The 19,614-nt window shown below is 46.5% G+C and overlaps 1 protein-coding gene and 1 long non-coding RNA gene across 2 annotated transcripts in view; one reads left to right on the top strand and one right to left on the bottom strand.

Annotated features, from left to right (window-relative positions):
- Positions 1–8,747, bottom strand: part of PRDM2 (PR/SET domain 2) — a 48,484-nt gene extending 39,737 nt beyond the window's left edge. Inside the window, exons 1-2 of the mRNA XM_083452039.1 lie at positions 8,597–8,747; positions 2,338–2,411 (exon numbers count right to left, since the gene is read on the bottom strand). Coding sequence (XP_083308165.1) covers positions 2,338–2,379 — 42 coding nt within the window. The 5' untranslated portion in view covers positions 2,380–2,411; positions 8,597–8,747. The remainder of the gene's footprint in view (positions 1–2,337; positions 2,412–8,596) is intronic.
- A 23-nt stretch (positions 8,748–8,770) lies between these two features.
- LOC310682968 lies at positions 8,771–12,827 on the top strand. The gene is made up of 2 exons (XR_014514219.1): positions 8,771–8,896; positions 12,217–12,827. It is a non-coding gene; the product is annotated as an uncharacterized lncRNA (long non-coding RNA).
- The last annotated feature ends 6,787 nt before the right edge of the window (positions 12,828–19,614 follow it).

Genomic DNA, 19,614 nt, shown 5'->3' with positions numbered 1-19,614 from the left:
CAACTTTTGCATCATGTTGATAATTTTAAAAAAAGGTAAAGGACCCCTGACAGTTAAGTCCAGTCGCAAACGACTCTGGGGTTGTGGCGCTCATCTTGCTGTACTGGCCAAGGGAGCTGACATTTGTCCACAGACAGTTTTTCTGGGCCATGTGGCCAGCATGACTAAGCAGCTTCTGGCGAAACCAGAGCAGCACACAGAAACGCCATTTACCTTCCCACCGGAGTGGTACCTATTTATCTACTTGCACTTTGACATGCTTTCAAACTGCTAGGTGGGCAGGAGCTGGGACTGAGCAACGGGAGCTCACACCATCACGGGGATTCGAACCGCTGACCTTCCGATCGGCAAGCCCTAGGCTCAGTGGTTTAGAGCACAGTGCCACCCGCGTCTCTTCACGTTGGTAATTATGGCCCCAAAATTCTATTAATAGTTCTCCTCTACAGCTTGTGCTCTTACTGGCGGATGTAGCCTCCCTTTTTCTTAAAAAAAAGTTTCATTGGAAGTCTCACCATTGGTCAGTTTAGCTCATTATTGTCTTCAAAAACTCAGGTGATGGTGATGATTTCATTTATGAATCTCTTCCTATGAAGCATCTCAAAGCAATTTCAAAATACAGTAACAACTTACATTATAAAAACAGTTAAAACAATTGCACATATAAAAACAATTTCAAATCCAATAGAGCCTTTGCCATGACTACTGTTGGATATCATTGTTTTGGACCAGATCAGCAGCCATGCTGGCTGGAACTTATTGTAGTCCAAAACATCTGGAGGGCACCAGGTTGACAAAATCAGCAGTTCCCTTTATCACTACACTGACTGGCAGCAGTTCCCCATCTCAGGCAGAGGTTCTTTTCATGCCTACTTAGGAGATGCTGGGAATTGAACCAGGGACCTTTCACCTGCAAAGCTATGGCCTTCCCTGTAAATCAGTTCTGCCTTGTGGGAGCTGCCACTACTGGCTCCAAAGCAGAGTTGCTATGAAGATAAAACGCGCAGGGGATTGCTGTTTTCTCCTTGGAGGAAGGGCAGGAGAGAAAGGTTATAAACATACACCAGTAATATCCACATAAATAAATAGATCCACATCATCTGTCCACTATCATAGTCAACCCCCCATTTCAATTCAAAGGGGGAGAAGGAAACATGTTTAATCAAGGTCACACAGGTATAAAAAGACTGCACCGACTGTAGGCCAATGTCAATATCCACATGTGAAGTCTGCCAATGTCCTTCTGCCAACTTTTGTTGCACCAGTACCACCACTAGTGGAGTACATAGCTGGCTTGGGGTGGGGACAACATATGAGAAGAAAGAGTCCAAATCACAGCAGAATGGCTACTAGGAGGATTCCTGTGTGGCAATCCTACCACACTGAGTATCCTGCGACAACATTTTAGCTGTGCCCTATCACCCAGGCTTGTTCCTTTTCAACAACAATACAGCAGCAGCATCTGTCTGCAACGGAATGGGAGAGGAAGTGGGAAAGTAATAGCTTTTCAGATCCTATGTCACCCTGGCTTTGCTTTTAAAGTAGATGCATGCTCTGGCACAGGAAAAAAAGGGTGCAACATATAGCCTCCAATGATTTTATTTAATAATGATGCTGATGCTAATGATGCTGTTATTAATTGAAGTTCACAAAATGCCATTGGCAGAGTGAGAAGGATAGGAACATCACAAAGATTCAACATGACAAATACAACGCAAATAGAAACAGCGACAAAAACTCTCTCTAATGGAAAGTGCCACCAAATTCTCTATAGGTATTAAGATTGTAGTTTGGGCGCAGACACAACTGGAATTTTCCCTTTCTCCAAAGTGCAACCTGGAGGGGAGATGGGCCAGACTATGAAGAACCGAGGGCACCCTCTCTTTTTACTAATAAGCTCATCTCAAAGATCTTTGCTTAATATCTCTCTCTTTTGGGGCGTAAATTATATTAATTATGGAGCTAAGATTGAAGGGAGGAGGGACAAAGAGTGAACTCAAGTTTCTGATTTCTAAAAATGGCTTAAATATAAGTATTATTCATGTAAAATAACTAAAGCTTTCTTAGAGAAGAGTGCTCTTGAAGAAGGGGCCAGTGAAATTATTCTACAATCTAGTTAACTGAACACAAATCAATTTTCACATAATGGAACTTCACAACTTCCCAGCCAGAAAGAGGGAGAGAGGAGGAGAGAGCAGGACGTTTGGCATTGCAATAATGAAGACTTACATTTTGGATTTCAGTTGGGATTACTATTTTTACCAGAAGAAAGTAAGTGTAGATATGTATGCTAACATCTGAGCAATTATATTTTTGAGAAAGTCTTGCATTTAAACTCACCTGATTCATTCTGAAATCCTGTTGCGTTCTGAAAAGATACATACAACAAAGTAACTCCTGTGATTACATGAACCCTAAAAAGAAAAACAGACAGTTGTCATATGTGCCTACCTTCAGGTTTATAACTGATTTGAAGCTGATCCTCTTCAAGTTAGGAGGATAGCAGCAAACTAGAAAACTACAATTTTTCACCCAACATTTTTTAAAAAAGAAAATAAATAACTGTAAAGGCACCTAAGCTGCATAACTTCCTAGCTATGTTTCAAAATGTTATAGTAATAATTAGCATTTATGTAGCACTTTCAAGTGCTCTAAGCACTTTGCTTGCATCCTTGCATCACAACAAGCTGATAAAGTTGGTCTGCAGACTGGGGAGGGCATGGGGAACTGAAGCTGAGATTTGGTGGATTCACTACTTCACCTAAGGAGAACCTAATAGAGATGGAAGCCTGTGGCTCTCCAAATGTTATTGGGCTCCACTTTCCATCATCCCCAGCCAGCAAGGTCAGGGATGATGGGAATTGTAGTCTAGGAACACCCGGAGGGCCAGAAATTCTCCAGCCCTGCTCTATAAGAAATAAGAAAATCGAGCTGATATTTTAAAGGAATTTTCATATTATTATTTTTAAATATTCACGTATGTAAAAGCTACATTGCAAGTCCCCTCAAAGAGTCTTGCCTTCTCATATTTAAAGGCAATGAATTCAAAGTAAGCACATTAGAGACAACTCACCATCTTTAACATGGGGTGTCCACCCTATTTAAATGACATTACAGTATTCAAAAATGATAGTAAGTCAGCTACTCCTATTCGGCTTATGAGGAAGTGTGGATACCACTGTTGAACCTGCAGAACATGGTGTGCCTCTAGCCTAGGAAGCGTGTTTCACTATTGCTGCAAAATAGTCACAGCAATTATTGCTCTTAGAGCACAGGTATTCTACTTCAACACATGCATCCTGTGATTTGGTGGGGGAGGGGGGGACGGGACAGAACAGCAGACTCACATTCTAAGAAATTAAGGCAGAATGAATACAGATAAGAATTTAACAGGTGGTGTCTTACCATACTGTGCATTTAAAAAAAAAAGAAAGAGAAGGTCAGGTTCAACCTCCAGCATCTCTACAGCTAAAAGAATCAGGGAGGAAGTGGCCTGGAAGCCTCTCCTCTGTCTGAGACTAAAGAGCTGCTGCCAGTCGATCCAACTAAGTAGCCTAGATGGACAAATATTCTGACCTTGACACACAGTGTACATTCCAGTTTGATACATTAAGGACCCATTCACTCTTGATTTTGTAGCTCCATAAAATACTCCACAAATCAAGCCATTAAAAATTGAAATAAGATGCTAGTTTTTCCCGAATGCTGTCAAGAATTTGAAGGCGTGGCTTAACTTTTAATCACTCACATTTGAACAAGATGTTCTAACTCTTATGGATGCACAAAGAGTACAAGTGGTCTTGCTGACATTGAGGTAATAGTTTTTAAATGTGCACAGAAAGAAATAAGCCGCATTAAGCCAGCATTTCAGTGCTAACATCCCCAATCACTTCCCTGCTGTAATCAGATATAGCTGAATTTTGCACACGCCCTGTAGAGAAAGTAATATGTGGGAACAAACAGAAACTGACTGAGCATACAATACACCTCAACAATGTGATGAACTGTTGTAAAACGACCAAGGATGCTTCATTACGCTTAAAATACACTTTCAAATGCAAGGCAGCAACTCATCCTTCCCCAACCTAGTGTTCTCCAGATATTTTGGACTACAATTCCCATCATTCCCAGCCAGTACAGCTATATGGTGGGTGTAGTACAAAACAACTGAACAATGCAAAATTAGCATTGTCTGATTTACATTAATTGCAATACCACAAGATAAGAGATTGGGAAACTGCAGCTCTCTGGATGTTGTTGGACCACAATTACAATCATCCCTAATCACTGGCCTCACTGTCTGGGGCTGATAAAGTCCAACAATGTCTGGACAGCTATAGGTTCCCCATCCCTACTCTAGATTGCTCTGTTTTGAATGTCATCGTTGAGCATTTCACACATTTCCCTGTGTACTTTCGAATGAAAGAAGCCCACACCTGAAAACATTCCAATCTGCTAGCTATACTGAGCAGGCAGGGAAGAAAAGACTGACATTCATAGGGAAAAGAAAAATGGAACACTACACAAACACTACCATGTATCTCAGTTTCCTGTCTTAACACACAAATCCCAATAATAAAGTATGCAGCCGCCCTACAACTTCTACCAGACGTATAACAAGACTTCTCTCTGTAGGTGCCAACCACCTGTATGGTATAGAATCATAGAATGGTACAGTTGGAAGGGGCCCCAAGGATTATCTAGTCCAACCCCCTACAGTGCAGGAATCTCAACTAAAGCACTAAGGCATCCTCTGTTAAAAACCTGTAAGGAAGGAGAGTCCACAACCTCCCAAGGGAGTCTGTTCCACTGCCAAACAGCTTTCACTGTCAGAAAGGTCTTCATGATGTTTAGTTGGAATCTTCTTTCTGGTCACCATGTGACAAACCTTGAGATAACTGAAGACAGCTATCATATCTCCTCTCAGTCTCCTCTTTTCCAGACTAAACACACAGAACTCCCTCAACCATTCCTCCTAAGGCTTGGGTTCCAGACCCTTTATCATCTTGGTCACCCTCCTCTGCACACATTCCAGCTTGTCAATATCCTTCTTAAATTGTGGTGCCCAGAACTGGACACAGTACTAAGGGTGTGGTCTGACCAAGGCAGAATAGAGCCAGACTATGACTTCCCTTGACCTGGATACTATAGTTCTGCTGATGCAGCCTAGAATAGCAATGGCTTTTTCCCACCGCTGCAGCATCACACTGTTGACTCATGTTAAGCTTGTGGTCTACTAAGCCCCCATGTTCCTTTTCATATGTACTACTGGCAATGCAAGTGTACTCCAACTTATATCTGTGCATCTGGTTCTTCCTGTCTAAGTGCAAAAATGCATTTGTCCCTACTGAAATTCATTTTATTAGTTTTGACCGTTATCAAATCTGATAAGGTACATTGAATCCTCATTCTGTCTTCTGCATGTTTAGTCCTTTATCCTGCAGGTACCATCTTTAGGGGTGACATCTCAAGAATGCCACATTCCTTCCCATCAACCACTATGGTTGTCCAGTACCACAATGTGCTATTGAAGGGAGGTGATTTCCCCACAAGAGACTAATGCCCCATAGGAGGCTAGTGCATAGTATGGCCTAGCATTTGCAGTATAATATTGATACAATAAAACAAGATATTACTCCTATATTCTGTGTTAAGTAATAATTACCACCCCTTGACTTCACAAGCTCAAGGAGTATCAGAGATGCACCAAACAGGTTGGATGAAATTTTATGTATCTTGATTCTGAATACCAGAGAGTGGTTGAAAGGACTATCTCACATTAGCTAACTTTGGGTGTGTACACAAAGCAGATAAGGTGATAACAGCAGGCCAACTTCTGCTTTGTTTCAGAGGATGGGAGTGCTGAAATGAGCCAACTTGACATGAGCCAACAGTGTGACGCGGCAACTAAAAAAGCCAATGCAATTCTGGGCTGCATCAATAGGAGTATAGCATCTAGATCAAGGGAAGTAATAGTGCCACTGTATTCTGCTCTGGTCAGACCTCACCTGGAGTACTGTGTCCAGTTCTGGGCACCACAGTTCAAGAAGGACACTGACAAACTGGAACGTGTCCAGAGGAGGGCAACCAAAATGGTCAAAGGCCTGGAAATGATGCCTTATGAGGAACGGCTAAGGGAGCTGGGCATGTTTAGCCTGGAGAAGAGGAGGTTAAGGGGTGATATGATAGCCATGTTCAAATATATAAAAGGATGTCACATAGAGGAGGGAGAAAGGTTGTTTTCGGCTGCTCCAGAGAAGTGGACACGGAGCAATGGATCCAAACTACAAGAAAGAAGATTCCACCTAAACATTAGGAAGAACTTCCGGACAGTAAGAGCTGTTCGACAGTGGAATTTGCTGCCAAGGAGTGTGGTGGAGTCTCCTTCTTTGGAGGTCTTTAAGCAGAGGCTTGACAACCATATGTCAGGAGTGCTCTGATGGTGTTTCCTGCTTAGCAGGGGGTTGGACTCGATGGCCCTTGTGGTCTCTTCCAACTCTATGATTCTATGAAATGAAAAGGCTATTACAACACACGCATGTCCCTGAATGCACTTCTCTTGTGTTAAGAAGTGGAGTTGTGTTATTAGACACTGCTATTCATTCTTTTTTATCTTGTATTTTTATTCTCCTTGCCTTTATGACTGTTTTTACTATCTATTTTAGTCTGTTGCTTTGTTTAGTGTATTTGCAAATCTCATTTGAAAGGGGGGGGGGAGAGAATAATGTATCAGTTTCAATGCTCTCATTGGCTAAAATGCACATAAGTGAAAGAGCACTTTACAAGCACTATCAGCATCATGTCTAAAAAAAATATTCTGGCTAAACATGCCCTGTACTCCAGCTACCCCATCACTCACCACAGACCCTCCTCTTCTAACATAAAACCACAACAATTCCCCAGTTAGTCCTTTCCCTTAGTTCCAATTAAGGGGCATTGGCTTCAATTTTCGGAAGCCAACAGCATTCAGACACATTTCCCTTTAGATCTATGGAGGTAGCATGTTGTGGGAGCAGCCAGCTTTGGGGGTGGGGGGTGGAAGCAGGGTGGAGATAAGGAAGAATGAGGAAACTCTGCCTGAAGGAAAATATATGCCTCAAAGATATTCATTTTCATCCTTTATCCTTGTATGCGTATCATCATTACTGTTACAATTACATCTCCTGGCTCTTCTCCTTCTACGGACACTATACAAGTGACTCAAAATTCAGAGTACAACAGCAGGACCTCTAGATTCCTTGTGGCTTTATTTCCAGGCACTCACTCTGACTTTGGGATGCAATGGGAAGGACTGATACATCTTTTCATCCTAGCTTTCAGCACAACTCCCATTCATGCTACAGTCGCACCCCCAATCCAGAACCTAACTTCTGTGAGGACGGGGGATCCCTCCTTCAGTCAAACTCCTGTCTAAGGGGCAATTAGATGCACACACTTTTATGCAACCTCCTATAACCAAACTTTGGGTGTGTGTGTTGGGGGGGGGGGTCCTTTTCAGAACCACTCAACTCCATACTTCAAACTTAGTTGTGAGCATGGGACAGAGTCCCACTTCCAGAACCCTGCTCCTTCCCATTAGAACTTTACTATCCATTTTTGCACCTCCACTTTTAGCAGGGGGCAGGAATCCTTTCCGGAGGCGTCCTCCCACCTATCCTCTAACTGGGAGCAAAATTCACCAACACACTCCCATCATTCCACCACAATTTGGACATGGAGGCAGGGAGGGAGAAGACCCCTTTCCTGGCCCATGCCTATCTGCTATGTGAAACACAACACATGCACATGAACATAGAACTCTACTTATACACTGCAACACGTGTGGGGTGGGGTCTGGGGTCCCCCTTACAGACCTACTTCCTCAGCTGAGATAAAATACAACACACACACACACACACACACACACACAAACACCAACCCATCAAAGCAGGCCTAAAACTGTTCAAGAAAAAGCCCCATCCCTTTGGGGGCTTGGGGGATCCCCCCCCCCACAAAAAACCCTGCAAGATGAAAAAAACAACACCCCTGAATCAACACCTCATCCTTACTCTACCCCCACCCCAAATCCCTTGCACCCCTCCATTTTTGCTAAAGCGGGGTGGGGGAGGGAGGTTTCCCCGGAAGCGGTGTGTTTGTGTGTCCCCCTCCCAGTTTTACTCCCAATGGGGCAACCCCTGCAACGAGACTCCCCATCCCCACCCCCACTCCACCACACCCCTCCCCATCAATGCACGCCTCACCTCCCGCCCCCCCCCCAAATCCACGCCCCCTCCCTCCAGTCCACTTTGGGACATGTGAGGGGGTGCCTCCCCCAATTAGGATAACCTCACCCCAATTCACACCTCTCACCCCTACACCGCATCCCACCCCATCCCCATCCTATGTCCACTCCGCTTCCTTTGGGGGAAGAGGGTGAGGCTGGCGAGGAGGGTGTGTGTGTGTGTCGTCCCCCCCCCCAAAAAAACCCCCAACAACCCTTGGGGCGAAATCCCCTTCCCCACCCCGCCGAGCCCCCTTCGCTGAGAAGGGAAGAAGCGGCGGGCAAGTGGCTGCCGCCTTCACCCTGCCCTCGCCCCCCTCGCTCCGAGCCGGCCTTTACCTGCGCTGCCCGCCGCCGTGGCCGCGGCCTCCTCCTCCTTCCTCGAGAGCCGACCCCCGGCTCAGCTCGAAAGGCCCCATAGGGCCCCTCGGCCCCCTCCGGACGCCATTTTGTCTCCGGCCTCGGAAGTGACGGCGGCGGCGGAGAGGCCGGGAGGGGAGGGGGAGAGGGAGGGAAGGGGAGGGGAGGGGGCCTCGTGCGAGGTAGGGAGGGAGGAGGGCGCGCGAGGCGACCACTCAACGGCCGGCGGCGCGCGAGGGAATAAGAGCTCGCGCGGGGAACGGCCTTCTTGGCTCTCGGGTGAGAAGCTCGTCCTCACTGAGGTCTAGAGGGATGGTGATTGGAGGGCGGTGGCTTCTAGGGTGGGAGCGCAGCAGGCAGCCCGGCGGCTAGAGCGATGTGTGGGGCTCAGGCGCTCTCGCTCCGAGGGGGCTCCGGCAAGCAGCCCGTCCTCACTGAGGACTAGCGGCCCCGTGGGGTTGTAGCGCATGCTGAACGGGCAAGAAGGCTGCCCTCGCTGAGGACTAGAGGGGTGTGTAGGAGGCAAGAAGGTTGCCGTCATGGAGGACTACGGGTCCTGTGGGGCTATAGGGACAAAACACAGCAGAATCCGCTCTATGCGGGGCTCTTAGTCTTCAGTGAGTCACGCAGTGCCGGATTTACGTATAAGCTAAACAAGCTATAGCTCTCGGGACCCCCTCCAAAATTTCACTAGTAATATACTTCTTAATTGTATTTCAGTTCAACAATTACTTTGATAAAATACATATTTCGTTATGTGCAAATGGCTTTAGATACCTGTTAGGTCCATAAAGTACCAAATAGCATATATTCAACACAAAAAACAGCGACAATTTGTTGTTGACAAAGGACAGCTGGACCTATAAAGGGGCCCCATTACCTTCAGTAGCTTAGGGCTCATCAAACCTAAATCCGGCCCTAAGTGAGTGGGTAGGCAGATCTCCCCCTTATTGACAACTTGGCGGGGATGTGGGGAGCAAGCAGCCTGTCCTCAATGAGAACTAGAGGCAACGTAGAGCACCCGCTGTGCGACTTGCAGTCCTCAGTGAGCGGACCTGAAGCTTGCCCTCACTGAGGATTAGAGGCATGTGGGAGACAGGCAGTTCGTCGTCATTGAGAACTAGGGGGCTGTGGGGTTATAGGGACAAAGCACAGCACTCGCTATGTGGGGCTTGTGGTCTTCAGTGAGTGGATAGGCATCTCCCCCTTATTGACAACTTGCCGTGGATGTGGGGAGCAAGCAGCCCGTTCTCAATGAGGACTAGAGACTATGTGGAGCACAGCACTCGCTATGCGACTTCCAGGGATGTGGGGAGCAAGCAGCCAGTCCTCAATGAAGACTAGAGGCTACGTGGGGTTCTGGTGACTGCGGAAGAAGCTCACCCTCACTGAGGATGAGAGAAGTCCTCAGGTTGTTGCTGTGGTGCTTACAATACTGGTTACACTGGGAGCCCAGGGTTCAAATCCTCCACTCATCCATGAAGCTTGCTGGGTGACCTTTGGCCAGCCACTGCCTCTCAACCTAACCTACCTCACAGGGTTGTTGTGAGGCTAAATGGGATGGGGAAAGAACCATGGACAGCACTTTAAGCTCTTCAGAAGAAAGACAAGATAGCAATGTAACTTTGAAAAAGGAAAAGCTCCTGTTAGTGCCAGCCAGTGTGGCCAGTCATCAGGGATGATGGGATCTGGCGTCCAGGAACATATGCAGAGCCACTGGTTGGCTGCTCCTGCCCTAAGCAATGCACCCTAAGCTGCAGCCATTCCTCCACTGGCAGTGGCACCAAACTGACCCTGCACCCAAGGGCTTTGCAGGGTGGATCACATCGCAGGGAGAAGAGAAGACTGAGAAGGTGATATGAGAGCCAAAATCAAGTTTCCAAAGGGCTGCCACATGGAAGACGGAACAAACTTGTTTTATGCTGCTCCAGAGGGTAGGACCCAAACCAGTGGGTTCAAACTAGGAAAGGAGATAACAACTAAACCTTAGGAAGAAGTCATTCTTCAGGTCATTCGCTATTCAGATCTAGAAATCCCCCACATTACTTTCTCATGCATGCACTCTTGGGTTGGGGCAACTGGCTAAAATGTTTTAAACGGTTCTAATTTTGGTTCCTCTGTTTTGTTTTTGTTGGGTAGAAGCTGCAACCTGAGTTTGAGTTCTTCGTTGAGTGGGAGCCAGGATGCTGCTGCTGCTTCATTAATATTATCATTATTTTACTGGTCTTCACTTAATGTTGCCACTAGCTGGTGCTAGAAAGCCATTTATAAAGCATCCTGCTCTATAAAGAAAATCTTATCATTAGTCATCAGTTAATACAGTGGATGGGGTGCAGGTAAAGATAGTGAGGCCCTGCCAAGGAATTCCTGTTGCTCACTTGTTCTGTGATGTCTCATGGAGCAGGGAGTTTTCCAAATATGCCTGCGGTAGAGGAACCTGAGGCACAGGAACTGAATGCAGCCCTCCAGGAGTCATAGAATCATAGAGTTGGAGGGGATCCCAAGGCTTATCTGATCCAACCCCCTGCAATGCAGGAATCTCAACAATCCTCTATCCAATTTGAAACCATACCAGACCCTGCTTATCTTTGCAAATGTGCTAGCTAGGAGTCTCTCTGGTCCCGAAGACTCAACAATTTTGCACCCTCCTTGAGTGCTTTTGCCTGGCTGGAATGTGTCCATGAACTTTGAACATGCCTTGTTTGTCTGTATGGAGGGCAGACAGGGAGCAGGATGAGCATGTGTGGAAACTAGCCTACTGAACAAAGTTACCATATTTTTCCGTCTATAAGATGCCCCATGTATAAGATGCCCCCTATCTTGGGGTCTTAGATTTAAGAAAATGGGGAGAGATGTATCTGTGTATAAGACACCCCTTAATTTTTGACATTATCTTTTAGGGAAAAAACCTAGTCTTATACACGGGGAAATACTGTACATTGGTCCACCCATTTCTGCATCTGGCCCTGCCCACCACTGTCATGTGGCCCCCCAGACATTTGCCCAGATTTGAATGCAGCCCTCAGGTCCTCACTCCTGGAATATGTCATCCATTGTTATTAGCTGCCCTCTGTCCTGCCACCCTGAAAAACGTTAGTTAGAAACATCCCCATTTCCCACTTCTAGGGGTGCCTAGGATAATTGCCTAGGATTATATTGTTGATATTTCTTTTATTTATTTGTTCAAATTTGGGACTCCCCCTGTCCTTTTTTCATATTGATTAAGCAACATTGGGGTGAAGCTTCTCACATATTGTATCAAGTTTTTCAGGGGGAGATATTTTTCAGCCAACACACAGGACCATATTTGTGGACCAGTAACACACACACACAAATAATGTTGCGGTCATCATACAATCGCAGCAAGATTTTTCAATAAAACAGTGTTTTATCAGTTCTCATGTGTTTATTGATGTGCACATGTACACAGAAAAATCAGGAAGGTTGCAATGGTGCTGTCTTAGCTGTCCCTGGAGGATAAGGAATTCAAACTCATTTTCTTCCAAAATCTTTAATGCTCAGATCAGTACTGTGCATGGCTAAGCAAGCTAAGACATTGATCCAGCAAGTGACATGCCCCCTTGTGTCCCATTATATAGGAGCGGACTGGGCAAGCAAACTAGAATTGGAGGGTTGGACCTGAGCACTTGCAACTCCCAACCAGCCCCTCCAGGATGTCTGCTCTGGACTCAAGACAGATGCAGATGAAAGGGAATGATGAAACTGCAGCAAAGGGGGCATGCTTGAATTTGAGAATCCATTTTAGAAACTGCTCTAGTCAAACTGGAATCCAGGAAGAGTGGGGCATCAGATGGGGAGCAAACAAAAGGAGCGATACAGGAACGGAACTGGAGAAATTCTCTCACCACAATCGCTGACAGCTCCATCCCATGGGTGGAACCTGATGCGACTGCAGCCTTCCCTCTTTCTGACATTGCCGAAGAATGCTTTGTTGGTTGGAATGTGAAGAACATGCCAAACATTTCAAATGCCCCAATGCTGCTGGAGGAACGTGCTGGAAGATAACAGGAAACAGTCCTGTTTTCCTAATCTGAGTGAAGCATGAAGCCCTTCAGGGACAAGACAGAAGAGGCTGTTTTGTGTTCTCATATTTGCTATTGTTTCAGCTTCTCCTGCTTTCTGACACCTGTTCAAAGTACTGAGTTGTATCCAATGTTGGTCTTACTCCAAGTAAACCTACTGAAATTAATGGGCATGACTCACTGGCCCATCTCTCTCAGTATTGTCTGTGCTGCCCCTACTCTTAGAGTTTTAGACAAGGGTCTGTTCTAGTCCTAGGATATTCTGTGGATCGAAGCAGGTACCTTCTGGATGCAAAGCAGATGCTCTGCCACCAAGCTACAGCCTGACCCTTAACTTATGTCTGTTAATTTTAATTTCATTTCAGTGGGTCTACTCTGAGTAGTTGGATGCTACCCATTGCCACTGTTTATTTGCCTTTCCTGGAGGTGCCTTTAGAAACATACTGCTAGAGTGTGCACATACACCCTGTGAACCTTTTCAGCCTGAGATCTTCAAAAGTTTGGTCTGGTGCAAACTGAGTCTTATGTACATGCTTGTAGGTGCATCCACAAGACACCAGCGCCCTGCTCTCACCCTTCCATGGCCATTTCCCCAGATAGCAAATAACTGAGTTTGGTTGATTGAGTTTACTTCTACACTAAGCTCTGCCCCAGGCAGCTTACAGCAAACATTCAAAACATCAAAATGCAGGGCATTGGAAATACAAATATACAAAATACAGAGCGTGCCAGTAAATTCAAAAATGACAAAAAACAGCAGTTTAGAAAACACAGAATCAATTCAATATCGCAAAACAAAAATCTATTCTAGACTGAAGTACATAAATTCAAAGCAAAACCAGTGTTATCCGACAATAAAGTTTCTGATACTGGTCTTGCTCGCTGCACTCCAAGGAGCCTGGCTTAAATACAGTGGTACCTCGGGTTAAGTACTTAATTCGTTCCAGAGGTCCGTTCTTAACCTGAAACTGTTCTTAACCTGAAGCACCACTTTAGCTAATGGGGCTTCTTGCTGCTGCCGCGCCGCATGATTTCTGTTCTCATCCTGAAGCAAAGTTCTTAACCCGAGGTACTATTTCTGGGTTAGCGGAGTCTTTAATCTGAAGCATATGTAACCCAAAGTACCACTGTACAGTTTGGAGAGGAGGGGCAGGTGTTATGCAGCTGGCTCCCACATCTTTTCTCCAGAGGAGGCTGACAGCACCAAAAGTTTAATGACGGGGCAATTGTGATAAGTCTCTTCCGCAGCCTCCTTTGTACAGGTCTGTATGTCAGGGCTGAGCTTTAAGTAAGTGGCAGTGACTGCACCGAAGGCAAAAAGACCTCTCCTCTTCAGGTAAAGTGAAACAGGAAGCCTCTTTCATGTCCTGGAAAGCCCAAATGTCATTCTGGAGGGAACGGCAGCCCAGAATCTGAGAAAGCTTTATTTGCCTGCTTGATGTCCTAAGTTGTCGTTCTACTAGCTCACCACATGAGGGTAGCTGCCCAGACAGCTAAAGGTTTTCCATTCTAGTGTTTCCTCAGTCACAACGCAAAGTTCAGAGAAGCATGATGCTAATATTCATTGCCTCTGCTACTTGGAAAGCATGACTCTTCCCTGTTAGTGGTCGAGAAAGGGGATGATGTCACTATTCCAAAAGAGGCAAGGAGGCTTTTCAGTCCTTGGAGCCCTAATCCAGAACAGTATCGGTGTTGCTGAGCTCTGATGCGGTCCTTGCTCCCCTCCTGTTGAAATGTTTCCATTGACAGCTGTCTAATCCATCTGTGCTTATTTTTGGGTTTTGCATGTTAGCGAGTGGCACATCTTATCCCTGGACCCCTATCCAGCCCTGCAGCCAAGCTGCGGAACCCAAGCCGCAGGTGTAAAAGAACAGGTGCATTGCAAAAGGGTTGCTTACGGAGCAGATTGCTTGAGCATGCCCCCTGCCCCCAAGCCTTTTCTCCACTGCAGAGGAACACAAACTGCAGACACACCAAGTTACAGATAAATCACACGTTGGAGGAAATGGCTTCCTGTAATCAAATATGGGAAATGTGGGGATGCTTTGGCATATGGTATTCTGCAGGGCTCTGGCGTTTAAATCAGGGAAGGTTCCGTTGCTTCTGACATCACCAGTTTGTTTCACCAGCATAGGTTTCAGTGACTTAACCTGGTTAGTTCCATGTGCTTCAAGGACAACCTTGTGCAACCTGATGCTCTCTGGATATTGTTCAACCACAACTCCTTACCACACAAGGCAGAGATGGCCACCAATTTAGATGGCTTAGGATTAGACAGATTCATGGAGGAGATGGCTTTGCACTGCCTTGACAGTTAGAGGCAGCAATGCTTCTGAATACAGTGGTACCTCTAGTTGCGGACTTAATCCGTTTTGGGGTGCCGTTTGCACCCCGAAAAGTCCGCAACTAGAGCGCCTCTTCTGCACATGTGCGTGGTGTGATCGAGCACTTCTGCGTGGGTGTGAAGCACACATCACTTCTGCGCATGCGCGAAGCATGCAGATGGATTTTGCACATGCGCGGGTGGCGAACCCAGAAGTAAACACTTCTGGGTTTGCTGCGTTCATAAGCTGAAAGTCTGTAATGAGCAGAACGCAGCACAAGGTATAACTGTACCAGTTGCTGGAAACCACTGGAAGAGGGAGAGTGTTCCTTTGCTCAGGTCCTGCTTGGAGGCTTCCTACGGGCCTCTGGTTGGCCACTGTGAGAGCAGGACGATGGACCTAATGTGCCTTTATAATAATTTAATAATAATAAATCTTATTATTTGTATGCCACTCATCTGACTGGGTTGCCCCAGCCACTCTGGGTGGCTCCCAACAGAATACTAAAAACACGATAAAACATTAACAACTTCCCTAAACAGGGGTGCCTTCAGATGTCTTCTAAAAGTCAAATAGTTATTTATTTCCTAGACATCTGATGGGAGGGCATTCCAGAGGATGGGTGCGACTACTGAGAAGGTCCTCTGCCTGGTTCCCTGTAACTTCACTTCTCGCAGTAAGGAAACCTCCAGAAGGCTCTTGGTGCTCTTTAGCCTGATCCAAAGGCTCATATGTTTTTATGTTCTTAACACCTGTCACCACCAAGCCAGCATGGCCAATGGTCAGGGATGGTAGGAGTTTTACTCCAGGAACAAATGGGCATTTGACCTGTTCCATTGGCCTCTTAGGTTCTTACCTTCAAGGGCAGCCCAATGTAGAGTGCATTGCAGTAGTCCAGTCTATCAGACCATGGAATGCCATGTGCACATGCACTGTTTTCATGCTGCTTTTACTATTTATGCTTACAAGTAGTTCTGTTGCGCTCAGGTCCTGCTCACTGGCTTCCCATGGGCATCTGACTGGCCACTGCAAGAACAGAGTGCAGGACTCGATGAGCTTTTGGCTTGATCCAGCAGGCACTTCTTATGCACTTATGCTAACTTCTTGTCTCGCTGGAAGGGACGTTGCCTGGCTGAGCAACTGAGTGCTTGCTCCTTGCCCCTCCTTGGCTGCCTCTACTTGACCTTCTTGAATGTCAGCTGCTACTTTGGGAACTTACCTCCTGCTTGCCTTCGATTACACCCTGCCTTCCTCCATCACTTTGGATAATTGGCGGCTGCTTATGCAACTTGACCTTTCACTGGCCTGCACTGCTGCTCTCTTCTGGCCCGCATCAGACAGCAACCATCTGGCCTCTCTTGGCCGCTGTGACACTGGTGTGGGTTTCCTGCGGGCTTAGGGATCCTATAGCTCTCCACACTTTGTGGAACTCCATCTCCCATCATCACCCCTGACCATTTGGCCCTGGTGCTTGGGGCTGATGAGCTTTGGAGACCAACATCTGGAGAACCACAAGTTCCCCATCACTGGTTTGCTATAATGCTAGGGCAGCTAACTTTTTTCAGCCTAGTGGCTTCATCTCCCTCTGCTCCTCAAGAAGACCATTTCAACGTCCTGGATTTGGCATCTCCACAGATCTCCTGCTCTGCAGTAGTCCTGAGGCCCAGATTATTGTTGCCAATAATCAGGAATTCTGGAGGAATAGATAGCTCCCCACTTCAGGGACAACTCCAACTGTGTTAGCGATGGCTATGTCCTCCCTCCACTGTGGGAGGCAGTATGCCTCTGAATATCAGTTGCTGGTAAGTCACAGGTGGGTAGAGAGCTGTTGCATTCAAGTTCTGCTTGCAATCCATATAGGTTCTCCCACAGACAGGTTTGTGAGGCTGGGTGGAGAGGTTTACTTTCTTCTTCCCTTTGGCTGGCTTTTTGAGCTGCTTTGGAACTGCTGTTGTTATACTATGTATTGCTTTGTGCTGTATTCTCTGTTTTATTGAATTTGTATGTAGCCATTTTACAGCATTTTTTATTCAACGGGGGGGGGGGGGGAGTCCAGCTTTCAGGCTTCCCACTGGGGCATCTGGTTGGCCACTGCAAGAGCAGGATGCTGGATTAGATGGGCCTGATCCAGAAGGACTCATCATGTTCTTATAATGTCCAAACAAGAAGTTGGGACATGTCACACCACTGTATCCTGATGAGTGGATGAACCGTCAGGGCAAGCCGTCCATATGATGTTAGACTACAATTCCCAGCATCCTTGAACCTGCTACCTGGGATTGATGGTGCCTTGCTTACCCAGCTTTGGGAAGGCAGCAAGAGTACTGTGGGGTGGGGGTGTCAAAAAAAGGCATTGAGGGCCACACAGGGCCCTTGGGCCACACATTGGACACCCCTTCTCTGGGGCATCTGGTTGGCCACTGTAACAGCACCATGTTGGACTACATGGACTTTTGTCCTGATTCAGAACAGCTCTCCTTAAATGCCATCATTTCCCCCTCCTTTTCTTCAGGATTATCTCTGGGCAAACAGATCCTAAATATTCAGACAGTTGTATTTACTCTTTTAAAAAACAAGCAAACACAGTTTAAGTTGTTGGCTGAACCAGTGCTATTTTGGTCTGTTTGGGCCCAATCAAATATTTATTCTGGTTCACACCACTGTGCCTGCAGGTCGAAGAGAAGCTTAGTTTTGTCCTAAAATTACCTCAGAAGCAGGGCTGTAGTTCCAAGGTAGCCTGCCACAGCATCAACGCAGGGCATCAATTTCCACCCATGGAGTTGCCCTCATTTGATCCATGCTACCTGCCAAAATATGTGAGCACAATCTGATCTTGTGCTTCTTCAGGGCTGTGTGTGTGTGTGTGCAGGACAACTTCCCAACACAATCATGCATATGCAGGAATCCCCAAATTTCAGGTTGCCTTGACAGCACACCATTATCTGTTATATTAATACAAACAAATTCACCACACGCCACTGCTAGAACATATCCAAGGAAGCTGGATGTTGGGCGATTCAGGATAGATGAAAGAAAGCACAGCTTCACAAAGTGCAGATTTAAACTAGGGAACTTACTCCAACAGAAGGTGTGATGGCCACCAATCTGGATGGTTTTAAAAGAAGATATTGCTTGGTGGGCTGGTGGGCTGAATTTGGGCCCCAGCACTGGGGATTCCACATCCCCATTTAACCCTAACCCAAAGAACAAACAGCCCTTCAGCTTGGGAATCAGAAGAGAGCAGACTATTATGGGCTGGAACTGTCAGTGAATATGATGTACAGCAGGAATAAAAAGAGCCTTCACCAAGGGGTAAGGTGTGGGAAAGGGCAGTGATGCTCTGTATAAAAATAGGAGTGTCCCAAGCAAAATGTTGGAAAGGATGAGTTATCTTTGGCTTGCATGTTTGGAGAACAAACTTCGGAAACTTCCTTGAGCTTTTCTTAGTGCTGGATTTACATATGAGCTAAACAAGCTATAGCTTAGGGGCCCCCAAAAAATTAAAGGGAAAAAAACTAGATGTACATTTCCAAAATATAAGATAAAAAAACAAATAAAATAAAACCTACATACAGTAACAGTGTTTTGTGTTGTGTAGGCTCCTATGATTTAAGTAATGGGCCCCGCCTGCTAGCCTGCTCCCTAAAAGATCACTGGTTTGCTCATTTCTATATATAGGGTGCCTACATTCTGCATGGACTGGGTGCATGGCATATATTCAACACAAAAAACAGTGACAACTTGTTGTTGACAAAGGACAGCTGGACATATAAAGGGCCCCATTACCTTCAGTAGCTTAGGGCCTCATCAAACCTAAATCCGGCCCAGGCTTTGCTGAACATGCTGGTCAAGGCCCATGTGAGTCAAATTGGTGCAGTTTGAGGTTGGCTCATAAACTCCAGCTGTGCATGACTGAAGAGGCGTGCGATGCCTCAGGGGACAATCTGAGATAAAGGCAATCATTTTGAGGTCCAAATGAGACACCATCTGTGCCAGGGGCAGGGAAACTCTGGCTCAGGCAGAGGCACCAGGGGCCTGATGCACAGCGTATGCATGTAACAACATGCACACGACATATGTGGCACGCATTGCTGGGAGGAGGCAGAGTGCGGAGCCCAGCGCAGCCCAGCATGGCTGCAATGGCTGGCGGCTCCTCTTCTGGCCACTGAAGATGCGCTGTGCTGGGCTCCATGCTCGTCCGCCTCTGCCCTCTCAACATTGAGGGGGCCCAGCCCATTCCCAATAAATATGCGGGGGGGGGGGACAGCTTGTTCCCATAGAGCCAGTGCCCCTGGGCTTGGGGGGGCTCTAGGTCTCACTATGGGACTCTCCGGGCTCTTCCAGGCCACACGCCTCTCTCCAAACCACACCTCTTATTGGTCCTGCCCTGGAGGCTTTTGCCTGGGTGGATTGTGCCCTTGAAATGTGATAATGTCAAAATGGACTGCTTGTGTGTAGCTGGAATTGTGTGGCTGGAACTGTAGGCTACTGAACAAAGGTAAGAGTTGCATCCATTGCATACAGCCCCTGGAAGGCTTTTCTGAAAGGAATGTCGCCCCCGGGCTAGGAAAAGTCACCTTCTACTGATTCATGCACTTAAAAGTAAATAAGCAGGTGTGTGTGTGTATGT

The sequence above is a fragment of the Podarcis tiliguerta genome (genome assembly GCF_965153285.1).
Source record: "Podarcis tiliguerta genome assembly, chromosome: 8".
Taxonomy (NCBI): domain Eukaryota; kingdom Metazoa; phylum Chordata; class Lepidosauria; order Squamata; family Lacertidae; genus Podarcis; species Podarcis tiliguerta.
Note: the sequence above shows the minus strand (reverse complement) of the source record. Positions and strands in the feature narration are given on the sequence as shown.